This window comes from Penicilliopsis zonata, assembly GCF_001890105.1.
Source record: "Penicilliopsis zonata CBS 506.65 unplaced genomic scaffold ASPZOscaffold_26, whole genome shotgun sequence".
In the NCBI taxonomy this organism is placed as follows: Eukaryota; Fungi; Ascomycota; class Eurotiomycetes; order Eurotiales; family Aspergillaceae; genus Penicilliopsis; species Penicilliopsis zonata.
Window position 1 is genome coordinate 1 of NW_019208932.1, and position 12,511 is coordinate 12,511.

At 41.0% G+C, this 12,511-nt stretch overlaps 6 protein-coding genes and 1 non-coding gene across 7 annotated transcripts; 5 read left to right on the forward strand and 2 right to left on the reverse strand.

Annotated features, from left to right (window-relative positions):
• The first annotated feature begins 2,151 nt into the window (after positions 1 to 2,151).
• On the forward strand, positions 2,152 to 2,225 carry ASPZODRAFT_t160. Its single transcript has one exon. It is a non-coding gene; the product is annotated as a tRNA-Val (tRNA).
• Positions 2,226 to 2,584: 359 nt separating this feature from the next.
• On the forward strand, positions 2,585 to 3,632 carry ASPZODRAFT_76276 (hypothetical protein; the record flags this gene model as incomplete). Its single annotated transcript, XM_022730076.1, has 3 exons — positions 2,585 to 2,746; positions 2,803 to 3,087; positions 3,153 to 3,632. The coding sequence occupies 3 exons, from the start codon at positions 2,585 to 2,587 to the stop codon at positions 3,630 to 3,632; spliced, it is 927 nt and encodes a 308-aa protein (XP_022577148.1).
• Positions 3,633 to 4,134: 502 nt separating this feature from the next.
• On the forward strand, positions 4,135 to 4,747 carry ASPZODRAFT_147052 (hypothetical protein; the record flags this gene model as incomplete). The annotated part of the gene is made up of 3 exons (XM_022725223.1): positions 4,135 to 4,141; positions 4,392 to 4,607; positions 4,656 to 4,747. 3 exons carry the CDS (start codon positions 4,135 to 4,137, stop codon positions 4,745 to 4,747), a joined length of 315 nt encoding a protein of 104 aa, XP_022577149.1.
• Positions 4,748 to 4,816: 69 nt separating this feature from the next.
• Positions 4,817 to 6,755, reverse strand: ASPZODRAFT_124969 (hypothetical protein). The gene is made up of 2 exons (XM_022721409.1): positions 6,473 to 6,755; positions 4,817 to 6,415 (listed from the first exon to the last, which is right to left on the reverse strand). The coding sequence occupies exons 1-2, from the start codon at positions 6,712 to 6,714 to the stop codon at positions 4,984 to 4,986; spliced, it is 1,674 nt and encodes a 557-aa protein (XP_022577150.1). The 5' UTR covers positions 6,715 to 6,755; the 3' UTR covers positions 4,817 to 4,983.
• Positions 6,756 to 7,823: 1,068 nt separating this feature from the next.
• Positions 7,824 to 8,719, reverse strand: ASPZODRAFT_169935 (hypothetical protein). The gene is made up of 3 exons (XM_022726913.1): positions 8,308 to 8,719; positions 8,196 to 8,258; positions 7,824 to 8,139 (listed from the first exon to the last, which is right to left on the reverse strand). The coding sequence occupies exons 1-3, from the start codon at positions 8,579 to 8,581 to the stop codon at positions 7,919 to 7,921; spliced, it is 558 nt and encodes a 185-aa protein (XP_022577151.1). The 5' UTR covers positions 8,582 to 8,719; the 3' UTR covers positions 7,824 to 7,918.
• A 1,699-nt stretch (positions 8,720 to 10,418) lies between these two features.
• ASPZODRAFT_1284730 (hypothetical protein) lies at positions 10,419 to 10,844 on the forward strand. The gene is made up of 2 exons (XM_022722035.1): positions 10,419 to 10,631; positions 10,679 to 10,844. Exons 1-2 carry the CDS (start codon positions 10,506 to 10,508, stop codon positions 10,796 to 10,798), a joined length of 246 nt encoding a protein of 81 aa, XP_022577152.1. The 5' UTR covers positions 10,419 to 10,505; the 3' UTR covers positions 10,799 to 10,844.
• A 547-nt stretch (positions 10,845 to 11,391) lies between these two features.
• Positions 11,392 to 12,399, forward strand: ASPZODRAFT_147055 (hypothetical protein; the record flags this gene model as incomplete). The annotated part of the gene is made up of 4 exons (XM_022725224.1): positions 11,392 to 11,624; positions 11,677 to 11,985; positions 12,036 to 12,110; positions 12,180 to 12,399. The coding sequence occupies 4 exons, from the start codon at positions 11,392 to 11,394 to the stop codon at positions 12,397 to 12,399; spliced, it is 837 nt and encodes a 278-aa protein (XP_022577153.1).
• Positions 12,400 to 12,511: the final 112 nt, after the last annotated feature.

A 12,511-nucleotide genomic window follows, 5' to 3' on the forward strand; every position in this document is an offset into this window, starting at 1 on the left:
TTATATCTACTATAAATATAATTTATAATTTATTATATTTAAGTATAAATTAATTATATCTATCCTAAATAATATAAATATTAATTAGTCTATTTATAAGTTATATATTTAGGTTATTTTAATATAATCCTTTCTCTTTTAATTACTTATATAATATAAGATTTATATAAAATCTTAAGATATAGATTATATCTTTAAGATCTAGGGAGGTCTAATATCTATTAGTTATTTTAAGATATATTATAATTATACTTACTCCCTTATATAGGCTATACTTTATATTAGTCTATAATATACTATTAACTAGTATATATATAGTAAATCTAGATTAGTTATTATAAATATATATACTTGCGCCTAAATCTAGGATATAGCTATTACTTAATATATATTCTATAATATTATTTATATTAAATAGTTCACCTACTTCTTATTAGGTATATATATTATCTATATTAATAGCTTAGCTTATTATAAAGCTTTTAGTTATATACTTATCTTTATTAGATTTAATATATATACTATAAATATTATATATTTAATAGGTGGCATTAATATTATATATCTCTCCTCTCTTTATATAGAGCTTATTTATCTTCTTATAGGCCCTATTTATAGTGCTTTTTAATATAAGGATTCTCTTCTCTACTTATTTAAATCTCTTTATAATAGTATTATCTAGTTTCTATCCTAGCTTCTAGATATACTTATTAATATATAGGTATATATTAAATAGATGTTATTTACTATATATATATTTATCTCTTTTCTTTAGTTTATAAGGGCCTTAAATCTAATTCTTATTAGCCTTTTTTTTAGCCTTCTTCTATCTATTTTTATTATATCCTTTATATATTATAAATACTATATCTATAGAGTTAATATACTTACTTAATTATATTATAAAATATTATTAAAAATCTACTAATAGTTTATTAATAATTATTACCTATAAGTCTTTATATTAAAGCTTTAACTCTATATTTAATATATAGCCTTTATAGAGTTAATTAATATAGCTTAAGAACTATAGTATTAACTATACCTTATTTATAATAGCTTTAATCCTTATATCTTTATAGTTATAGTATATAGATTCCTAGCTGTTTAACTATTTATTTAGATTAGTCTTTAATATATATTTATTATTAATATTTCTTTATTAATTTATTAGCTTAGCTTTATAGTGCATCTCTATTAGTGCTAAATATATTTATAACTACTTAATTATCCTCTTTATAGTGTTGTTATTAGTTATAATAATTAGGAGATTAGTCTATATAGACTAAAATATATAGTTTAAGATATAAAAGATCCTTATCTTTAACTATTTATATTCTTTTTACTTATAGTAATACTCTTTATTAGCTTTAGTATATATAATTAGTTAGTGTCCCTTTAGGTCCCTAGGTAATTATACCTCTTTATTATAATTTATAATATCTAGAGCTATTAGTAGCTCTAGTTTTATATTATTATCTAGATTAATATAATTCTAGATATTATATAAATCTATAATAATTTATAGGGCTTTATACTAAAGATGTTAGTCTATATTATTCTTTAATAAGACTAATATCTTTATATTATTTAATATCTTATCTAGAATACTTATTATCTTTAGCTTATTAGTGGTGCATTAATAGTCTATATATATAGTATAGATTTATAAATATTATTTTAGCTTAGTAATATTATTAATATAATAGTTCTATATCTTTAGCAGGTCTTTAAAGCTTATAAATAAATATAATAATAATTAAAAGTTAATTAGGCTTATAACTTTAATAAATCCTATATATATTTAGGGCTAATAGTATTATATTCCTATATAATTTATACCCCTAGGCCTATTTAATGTCAGTCAGGCCAGATATGCCTAGTGAATAAAAAATTAGAGTATAATGCTAACTACATTAGGCTTAGCTAGTCAGGTGATGGTGTAAATATATATGAATCATCCTGATTGGCAGCCTTAAGGTCATCCTTTTCTGCAACAAGATATTACATGTACTAGAAAAGTTTGGATTTCTTCAATGGCAGCGGAAGACCGCGATGAACCGCCTAATCACTGCACATATCTTGCTAGAAAAAGTTGCAGTTCTGCAGCTTGCTTCTGAAGTCTTATTGGATAGAGATTATCTCATCTGCGGCCGGATGGTGTAGTTGGTTATCACGTATCGTTAACACCGATAAGGTCCTGGGATCGAGCCCCAGTCTGGTCATTTTTTTTGGCATTCCATCCAATTTTTTTTCTGGGCCCAGCTGACTGTTTACCAAGAATGCTACCAAGCACAACCTACAATAGTCATTTAAAAAAAAACAATTTTAGCCCCAGTTCATATCCAGCATATCTTGCTGAGGCCCGGGCCGTGCCGATCATGCCGCGTGACAGTATTACCCCGCACCAGCGCCTGTATATAGATAAGTAGACCCCAACTGCTGGAAGACAGGACCTTAGGCAGTTCATTTCACTCTAGGCGGGTTGAAAGTATCTGCTTAGGATTTACTTACCATCCATAATCATATCTTTTAGTTTCCGTGAAAGCTCTCCATCGGGAACCCCTTATAATCATAATCTATTATGCCTACCAATATTGACCCCGACGCCCTTGTCAAGGCAGGGGCCTTCACCAAGAAGTTCTACCGGGACATTTACCCCGCCATCGACCCTACAGACCCTGCGCTCTCCCAGGCGGGCAAGGTGGTGGTTATCACAGGCGCGAGCAGAGGTCTCGGCCGGTCTGTAGGTTCGAGGATTTATCTTGAGAAACAGAAAAAAAGTGGCTCATCATTACATAGGCATTTGCCGCCGCCTTTGCCCGCGCGGGTGCTGACGCTATCATCCTCCTTGGCCGGTCCGTATCTGATCTGGCTGAGACGGCGGCTCTCGTCACTCAGATCAACCCACGGACGAAGGTCTTCACAGCCTCAACTGACGTGACCGATGCAGCCGTCGTGGATCGGGTGTTTCAAGAGATCGTGACCAGGTTCGGAGTGCCGCACGTCTTGATAAACAACGCCGGCACGTTGGAGTCGCTGAACTCCATTATTGATTCTGATGTGGACAATTGGTGGGCCACACAGGTATTTCTTTTCTTTTTATTCCCTTTCTCCCACGTCTTCTTTGCAGAGGACCGAGCGATATCTAGGAAACCAACGTTAAGGGAGTGTTCGTGGTCACCAAAACCTTCCTTAAACACCAGCCCAGCCCCCAGGCTGTCATTCTTAATCTGGTTTCGTCGGCTGCTCAGGCGCGGCCGCCAGAGATGAGCAGCTATTCAATGAGCAAGATTGCAATCGCCAAGTTCACAGAGTTTCTGCACATGGAACACCCACAGATCACCTCTATAGGGCTTGATCCAGGTATTATCCCGACCGAGATGGCTGTCCGCGTGCCCTTTCAGGCGCCGTTCATGAAGGACACGCATGAGCTAGTGGGGGGCACCGCAGTATGGCTTGCGAGTGGCGACAAACAGTACCTGTCCGGTCGATATATCTCGGCTAATTGGGACATGGAGGAGCTGCAGCATAGGAAAGACCAGTTTTCAGATGACCGGCTGCTGACATTTGCTTTGAAGGGTGACTTTGGTCATGGTCATGATCATGGCATCCAACAATATTTGATATAGAAAGCTTCCACGGATAAGATGGAAATGGACAATTACTCCTCCTGCGGTATCTTAGCTGGTGGATATCAGATAAAGTAGAGCTACTGTGGTGGATGGCTTGAAGTTGCGGCGGGTTAATATAACCCTCACTTAGCTTGTTCAATGTTTATTTGGCGATTTAATCACTAGGATTATTGAAATTCAGGAATGATGGGGATAATTCTGCAATGCTTCATACACCATTCATCCCAAGTATTGGTCAGTTCCACGGATTATTTTCCGCCTTTCTATGGAGCAAATAACATGATTTTAATCTTACAGTTGCCCACAATAGATGAAAACGTGGTAGGTCTAGAAATGCTTCGTGGCAACGCTATTTCAGGCATGTAACATGCCTGCTACTATCAGCCAGGCTATGACAGCTTCACGGCTAGTTCCACGGTGCTTATGTTGACTCTGAGCTGGTTCGGCGCTTTATAAGTATAAACCCTAAACCCAAACCTTTTCTCGGCGAATGGAGAGAATGGCATGTGAGTCCAGAATCAATATGTCCCTATTACCAACCCAAGACTTACCATTCGCTATAGTCGGGCCAGTACTGCGAGGTGATTGGCGCCAATGCCAGCGCTACGGATAAGGCGATCAAGAGCGAGATAGTCACCACGCTTCTGGGCAGTTGGAACAAGGTGGCGATGCGGTATCTAGCGGATCATCGCGCCTTATTCAAGAATGAGCGCTGAATCACGCTCCATAATGACTGCATCTTTGACGGCGGGCCAGATGGTTATGATGGCGGCACCTTTGACACATTCGACACTACTAGCTGCCAGTTCTGGGTTGACTATACGCTCAAGGTGGCTGGTGAGAACGCTTTTGGCGGGGAGCTGTGCAACAACGCGGGCGATGCAACATATAACTGGTCAGATACTTCGGCGCTGTGTGACCCCGAGGGGCTGGCGACCTATATCAAGACCATGAAGATTGCGTATTTTGAATGTAGGTTCCTCTCTTCCCTGCTATTGACACTCTAGCCTCTCACGCCAGACCCCCTGGAGGAGCTGTTTGAAAATACCACGAATCCAACGACCGTGGAATGCATTGCAGAGATCCAGAGAGCTCTGTTGGAGTGGAACTAGACTTATAGCAATTTTGATGCGTTAATGGATGGATTCATGGGCAATATGTACTCTACTATAGTTGCTTGGGCGGAAAGTCTTGTTATTGAACGGATTGAAAGTTTGGCTAGGAATAGCTAGCAATGAACGACTTGCGATCTCCTTGCAATCCCCTGTAACCTTTGACCGAATACCTTCATCTCAGGCTCGCCTGTTTTATGGAGAGAATACAGTTCAGATGATCTTCTATATGTAGCTTATGATCTACACATCCGTCCATCCTGATGGACCACCCACTCTTCACTTCCCACTGCTGTTATGCCATAAAGTAGGCCCTGCGGGTCATATTTCTTCTTAATCGCCAGCAGGTCCGGATAATTGTCTCCATAAAATACCTGCTGAAAATCCGGCTGCTGAAAGTCTGCCTCATTCATATACGCACCCGAACCTGGGGTGGCGGCTTCAATAAGTGGCTGTACAATGCGAGTGATATTATCCTGCCGCTCCCACATATCTGCAAAAGGGAGAGTGAAGCTGTAATCATATGTTAGGGAGGCGGAGACGATTGCGTCTCGCCAGGCGGGGAGGACAGCATTATCGCCGCCGAACCGGGAGACGTCAAGCCCAACGCCAATGAATGTGACCCCGAGATCAATCATCGCACGAGAAATGCTACTGAAGCCAGCTATCGCAGATCGGGGGATCAACCGGCCGCCAAAGAGACTAACCCCGACCTGAATGTTTCCCTCCGGTAACGGACCCCAGTAGTGATTGTAATGGTCGTAGTAGCTGGAGAATTGAGTATAGTTGGGCTTCACCTCAATCCCTAGTGAGGCCACTGAATCGATAAAGGGCTGTAAAATAGCAGCCACTTCGCCAGCAGTCTTATTATAGACCGTAATCGCAGGGCTTTTGATATACCCGGCTCCAAAGTAATAGATGATCATCACCCCCTGGTCAACAATTCCAGGGAGGGCGTCATGAAACGCATCCACCACGGCATACATTGCATCGGTATCACTGTTCGGAGCGGTAATGGTGAACTCGGCTCCACTAACAGTCGCATCGGGGAATACCTTGGTTGTCATTGAGAGAACCACGCCGTAGTTGCCAGGCCCTCCACCACTCAAAGCCCAGAAGAGATCGACATTCCTTTCACGGGACGCAGTTATAAGGGTGCCATTGGGGAGTACCACCTCAAATGACAGTGTGTTATCCGCTGCCAGCCCATATATTGTACTGAGAGCCGAATGGCCTCCACCCTGCACATAACCACCCACAATACCCACACTGGGACACTCGCCCGTCAGAACGGAGAAGCCAGCATCGTACGCTGCCTTGAGTGCATCAAAGCCCTGTACACCGGCCCCGAACTTCATTGCCGGACCGGTGTAATAGCCCCCATCAGACCAGGAGAGAACTTCGGTCTCTTTTAAATGATGCGTCCAGACGGAGAGAGCTCCCGCACCGGTCGACCGGCCGTTATAATCGTGTCCTGTATTACGAATCACAAAACGGATATTGTGTTTCGTGGCGAACTGAAGGGCAGCAGTCACATCGCCAGGACCAGAAGCATTCACCGCATACTGGACATAATTACCTAGTCGACACGGTCGGGAGATGGGTTGCCATGGGTCACAGCTATCATTGGCAAAGAGGGGGGCCATGACAGAAGAAGAGGAATTGTAACTAACTTGTAGTTAGAAGCAATGGAGAAGCGATATAGAAAAGGTGATAAATACTCACTGAATAGTAGGTAATAACCACTCTGACCGTAGATATGCACACTCGGTCGCATTGTAGTCGGGACTATGGCACGGCGTCCCAATGGGAACAGTCGCTATCAGACGGCCATCCACTGTTGTGTTTAAGGCGGACCATTCTGACAGAGACGGCCAGCAATCGTCGCCGGGGAAACATTTGCAGTCTGTATTGGTCTTGACTGAGGAAGTAAGAGCTAGAGCAAGAAGAATAAGAGTAAAAAGCATAATTCATTAACACCGACCAGAGGAATACTGGATAACGGGAGATTAAAACAAAAGGAAAAGCAAAAGAGGAGTAATGATGTGAGAGGGCAGATCCCCCTTAAATAATCTAAGATCCGGACGATCAGCACAGGAGATTTGTCATCCATTACTTGAATGGATGTAGTTGTCTACATATTACTGTAGGAAAGAACATTTATCATGATTATATATTGAACTCTACATTTATTTTCCATGGAGCGTATTACTACATAACTCGGGAGTTTTCTTATCGTCTCATATTGGCCTTTTTCTAGTGATTCTAAGCTATCTTTTTGAGCTCCTGGGATCATAGCAGGCCAGAGCGTTGGCAAGGAATATTCTACAAGGATATTCATTGGGGCCTCCTAGGTTGTTAGCATAAGCTTTTGTCTTATGTCTATATTCTCTCTAAATATCTTATTTAATAGTGATGCAGGAATAGCTAAGCATCCGCTACTTGGTTATTTCCATAAATCTTCCATCTCTATAGTTCAACTTCTCTCACTTACCCCACACTCTAGTCCACCGATCTGTGTTTAACCTTGTGGACCCTCATTATTCAGTTCTTTTGACTTAATTTCAACCTAGTCTAATAAAAACCAATCCTTTTGCAGAGATATATATTGACTACGTCTCTTTTATACTACTCAACAAAGTTAGTTTATTATCATCACAAGGAAAAGAGTTTAGCTATGTCATATCAGCAGAACCATCGGCGAGTATACAGCCATCGATACAGACTGTTGGTGCATCTTCAGGCACTGATGACAATTGCACATGTTGAGATCTGGACAATAGACTAGTGCTAATATTATTGCAGAAGGTTTGTCCTTACTAAGGGCTATATGCGCCCTATACTAGTATTATAAGGTATTTTCATCTATTAGGTGAACTGTTGCTCCCTAGCCATAGGCGAATTGTATTTATGCCATTATACGCCTGATACGGCTGGCGATGATCAGCTGCAGGCCCGCGATCAACCACTTATAGAAGAGGCAGTTTAACATGCCATGCCGGGTTCAGAGTAACCTTTGATCGACCGTCAAGAGCATTAGTAAAGGTGCCACCAGCGCTAGATATGAACCAGAGGAGCCATATGAACATCGAGCTTTCATTGATAGAATTATATAGGGCTATATTGAATTAAATGCAGATAAGAAATATACATTAATTGAGCTTCGCGTAATTACGTCCAAGAAAAAGCAAATGCAAATAGGGCAAAGAATGTCATGACAATCTCCGAGCCAGAGTCCTTGGGATAATTTGTAAAGCTGATGAACAGCCTCATTAGTCCGCTGAACAACATCATATAGTTGTCAAGCTTCGGTCGTCGGCAGACATAGTTGATGCTGGAAACCCCTAATGCTAGATGAGAGATGAATGTGATCTGAGGAAGAAATTCATTCGCTGCATTGAATCAATCATCAAGTTCTTATATGGCTCAAAGCATGGGGCGTAATCACCTTGTGGTACATAATCCACGAAAAAAAGCGCGGTGTCCACGACCTGGCTGGCTTTTACAAACCCTGGCGGGATCAGCAAAGTGTATGGATTGAGAAAAGAAATAGGACATACAAAGGCTATAAGTTCCGATTTTCGATTCCTGCCAATCTTCGTCCTCATCCTCACGGATGCCTTGAAAAAGACACAAGCCCACATTCACTCCAAAAAGTTTTTCCAAGGACTCTCGTTTAGAAGCACACAGCTCAGAGCCTCGTCCAATCTCCCAGAGCTCAGCCTTTTGACTGGCAAATTCCCAGGTGGCACTGTGCTTGAATTTCAGTGTTCGAGCTATATAGCTGCGGACCTCGGCCGGAGTGGCAGACTGGGCAGGTAGCCTGGGCGACATTTTAGGAAGACAATGATAACAGAGAAGAAAAGGATTGAAAACAGAAGAGAAGTACTAGTCTTGAACTAATATATAGTCTACAAACATATCAAACCTGAGCGCCAGCTATTAGCCATGCTAGACTTGCTAACTGTTCAGATAGAGATTTGTGGCCAGATAATGGATTGAAGCGCATTGGCCAAAGATTTAACTGGATGTGGAGCAGCTATTTCTATTTGAAGCTAGCTTCCAGGCATCCATTTACAAAGTACTCCATAGTGATAAGTAACATCATTTTCATTTTTCGGATATATCTGTCTGATTGGTGGAACTGACTATAAAATTAGACTTTCAATCAGTATTGTTCTAAGTCTTTCAAGTATGTACTTGGTATACTGTATATTATGCTTTTTAGTTCTTTTCGCTAGGTAGAACTTACAAATGACAGGAAGTTAGCCTATTCATAATTAGTTAGTCAGTATGGAGTACAGATACTAACCAGTTAGCGGTTAGGCAATCAATTAGGGCAGGACTTATGAATCCTTCAACCAGCATACAGAGTAAAAGACCTATCCCATTAATAAATTCTACCCACTTTTTTCAGTCGTTTATAGCGCTAAAAGCGTCGTATACTCTGTCCTTTTCAGGGAATTGGCCAGCAGCGTCCCTGGGATGGTACAGAGCAGCTGGAGTAGAAAACACCGGGACCAGGTGGCGGATGGGAATAGCAGCAGACCAAACAAACAGACGCGTCTAAGACGGAAAAGAAGCGATAGAAGAGGAGCACGCATGACAAATGGAATTAGTCAAGTTTTCCTAGGGCAATGACAGGTATTTGTGCTATGTTTTGTGCTATTTTTTATTTTTAATGTATCAATGTTAGAGTCCTAGATATTCTAAGAGGCTACTATACTAGGACTAAACATAGCAAGGAAAAAGGTCCTTCGGAATTAGTATCTAGACATACTGAATGTAGTCAATCTTCATAACGAAAGATGCTTCTTATTCTTGCCCAGTATAGGGAGCGAGTCAATTTTACCTATTCTATCTGCCTCCGAGGGCAATAGCCAGACCAGGACATTTTGTTGGTACTTATGACCGTATCAGAAGGGGTTGATATCTGATTTTGCATTTACAAGCCTTAAGCCGTTGTTTTTAGGAAAATTATCCTTAGTGGATAAGCATGGCTACTAGTTCTGTGCTATGATTGTGGTTCATCACCTTGTACAAAGATATTCATGAGGGAATTGCCCAGCTTATCCAAGGAAAATGCAGATAAAAGCCAGCATACCCAGTATCCGCTAGACCAACGGAACATCTGCCAAGGATAGTACAGGGCACCTCATCCCCAATCAATATACTCTATCCCGTCTTTTTCATGTTGTCCCACATGCGGGGTAAGGGTTTTTGCCTGGCACCGTATGACTTTTCAATATTCAGGAAAATAGTTAGATATTCTATTATGTAAAGTGATACTGGGATAAACTGAGCTAAATAAGGATGGGCCAATGATGGATAGAGTGAGACAATGTCTATTGAAGCTTTCTCTTGGCTGCCTGTTCCATCTTGGCAAATATATTAGGTATATTTTGGCCATATTTCATATACAAAATATTGAAAGACGGCTACATGAGATAAGCAAAACAGGCAGTATTATTTTTATTCATTAATTAAATACTAGATAATAAATGATAACATGTGAAGTATGATTATATATATAAAACTATCTACGGCAATGATTTAAATGAATCATGAGTTGGTCACCTGATCCTGCAAGGGCTTCGTCAAGTGAAATCCGATATTAGCCCGCTCCCAGTCACAACAGCTACATACTTGTATATAAGTAGGCATTTTTGGTAAAAAAAGCTTCAGGAAGCTACAACATATCTTACACCACATTTCCCCCGGTTTCTTGCACGTCTAAAGCTACCATTCTCTCTATATCATGAAGACTGGCATTCTCGCTCTCTCCCTCGGCCTCCTGGCCAGCCAAGTGCTTGCCTGTGCCACGCTTGGCGAAACCTGTAGCGAAGGCGCCAAAAAGAGATGTGTGTGTGATGAGGGCTACCTGGTATCTTCTATAGATTCCTCTTGACATATATCATAGTAACAGTTTAGGCCATCTGCGAGGCAGTTGTAGATGGGGAATATGTGGAGTATATTTGGATCAGGGGAAAGAACTGTCCAGTGCCGGCTGATGGGGGGGTGCAGTGCGAGAATGGTGCCTGCACCTCTTAACTACTCTAGTTATGTGGCTATAGCTCACTAATACTATAGTTAAAAGAGTAAATTTATTCATTGAATCAAATATTCTCATCTTCTATTCACTGGACTGATGATAATGCCAACTAGCTTGGCTGTGGCAGTTTCAAAAGACTCGACGGAGCCGACCAAAATTGAATCCAGCATATCAGGAGAGAGTGACTAATTATAATGGTATAGTAGTCACTTCCTGATATCCTTCACTACTTTCTAGCCCCTATCGCCCTCTTCATACTAAGTTTAATTGAGCTATATAGCTGTATTTAAACTAGCACATTTTCTGTTGTGTCTGCTATAGTTTACTAGAAGTATGACCACCTGCCTATACCAGGTTAAATAGCAATACAAATCCATGCATGTACGTAAATTGGACTCACTGATCAGCAGGAAGATATAGAGGGCGAATATATAATCATGGGATAATAGAATATAATATGATTAGGACCAGTATCTAATTCATTATTGTTCCATGGTTGAGTCATGACATCTACATGATCTAATATATACTACCCTCCTATTACTATATGTTGAATTGTTAAAAATGCATTCCCAGAATTACAGAAGTTAAGATGGTTGAATTCGAGAAGCGATTTCCCCCTTGCTCCTATTTCCCTAATGGCACACTCTTTAAGAGGCGCGAGGGCCAGGCAGTACAAATCCAGGCCTACACAGTCCACCTCACAACAGTCCTAAAGGAGTACTGCAGCGAAGCCACAGATAATTATAACGTTGTCTTTGAGGGCTGCATCACTGCCGGGCCGGATCGGACTGGGCAGGCTGTTATTGTCAAGTTTAGCTATGAGTACGTCCGTATACAACCATCTGGTATCAAACAGCTACTCACTATATTGAAGACTCATCCATCAACGCTGGACAAGTGTTGGTCAGGAATGGCTGCGATCCAATGCCAAGGAGCGGTTTCGTAATGAGTGTCAAGCAATGATCCAGTGCGCAGACTCGGGCACTTTGCCCCGGTATATTGCACATGAGGAGCAGATACAGGGTGGGCCTCAGGATCTAAACCCCGGTGCATCGGTATTTATTATCCTGCGTTTAAAGATGCAGGGTGAGCAGCTCTTGCCAGAATATCGGCGGTTTAAACCATTGAAACTGTCACGGAAGGAGATGCAGTCTATCAGAAAGCAAGTTCTTGAGGCACATGAGTAGGCTTTCTTGATTGTGTTACTTTTCTATTTCAGTCCTGATTATACAGGTCCTGGCGTCAGCTTGGTTGGTATGGATGCCCGGATATAAGTGATATCTTCTATCACCAAGAGAGCGGAAAAGTGTAAGCATCCCTTATTTACTGGGTTATTCTTTGGGTTGTGAATGACTAACAGTGCTACTTGATTAATAGTTTTTTCCTTGGGCTGAGCTCAATGTCCTGGGACCAAAGGATCATAGACAAACCTCCGATTGACTCGGATTCATACGAATTGACACTCAGCAACCTACCAGAGGAATGGGACGAGAATGAGTGGGACGAGGAGGAGGATGAAGAGGTGACGAATCAGAGAGAGAGGAATGCACAAATGGCAGTTGATATGGACCGCAGTCAGGTGGCTGGGGAAAAGTGAATGGCTCAATAGGCCTCGAAGATTGCGTAGCTCTTTTATCCACAGCAAGTATCTCTCATCACCAAGGTCTAATAAGAATCCCTATCTTTGCTCATATGATTACCTATCCTTC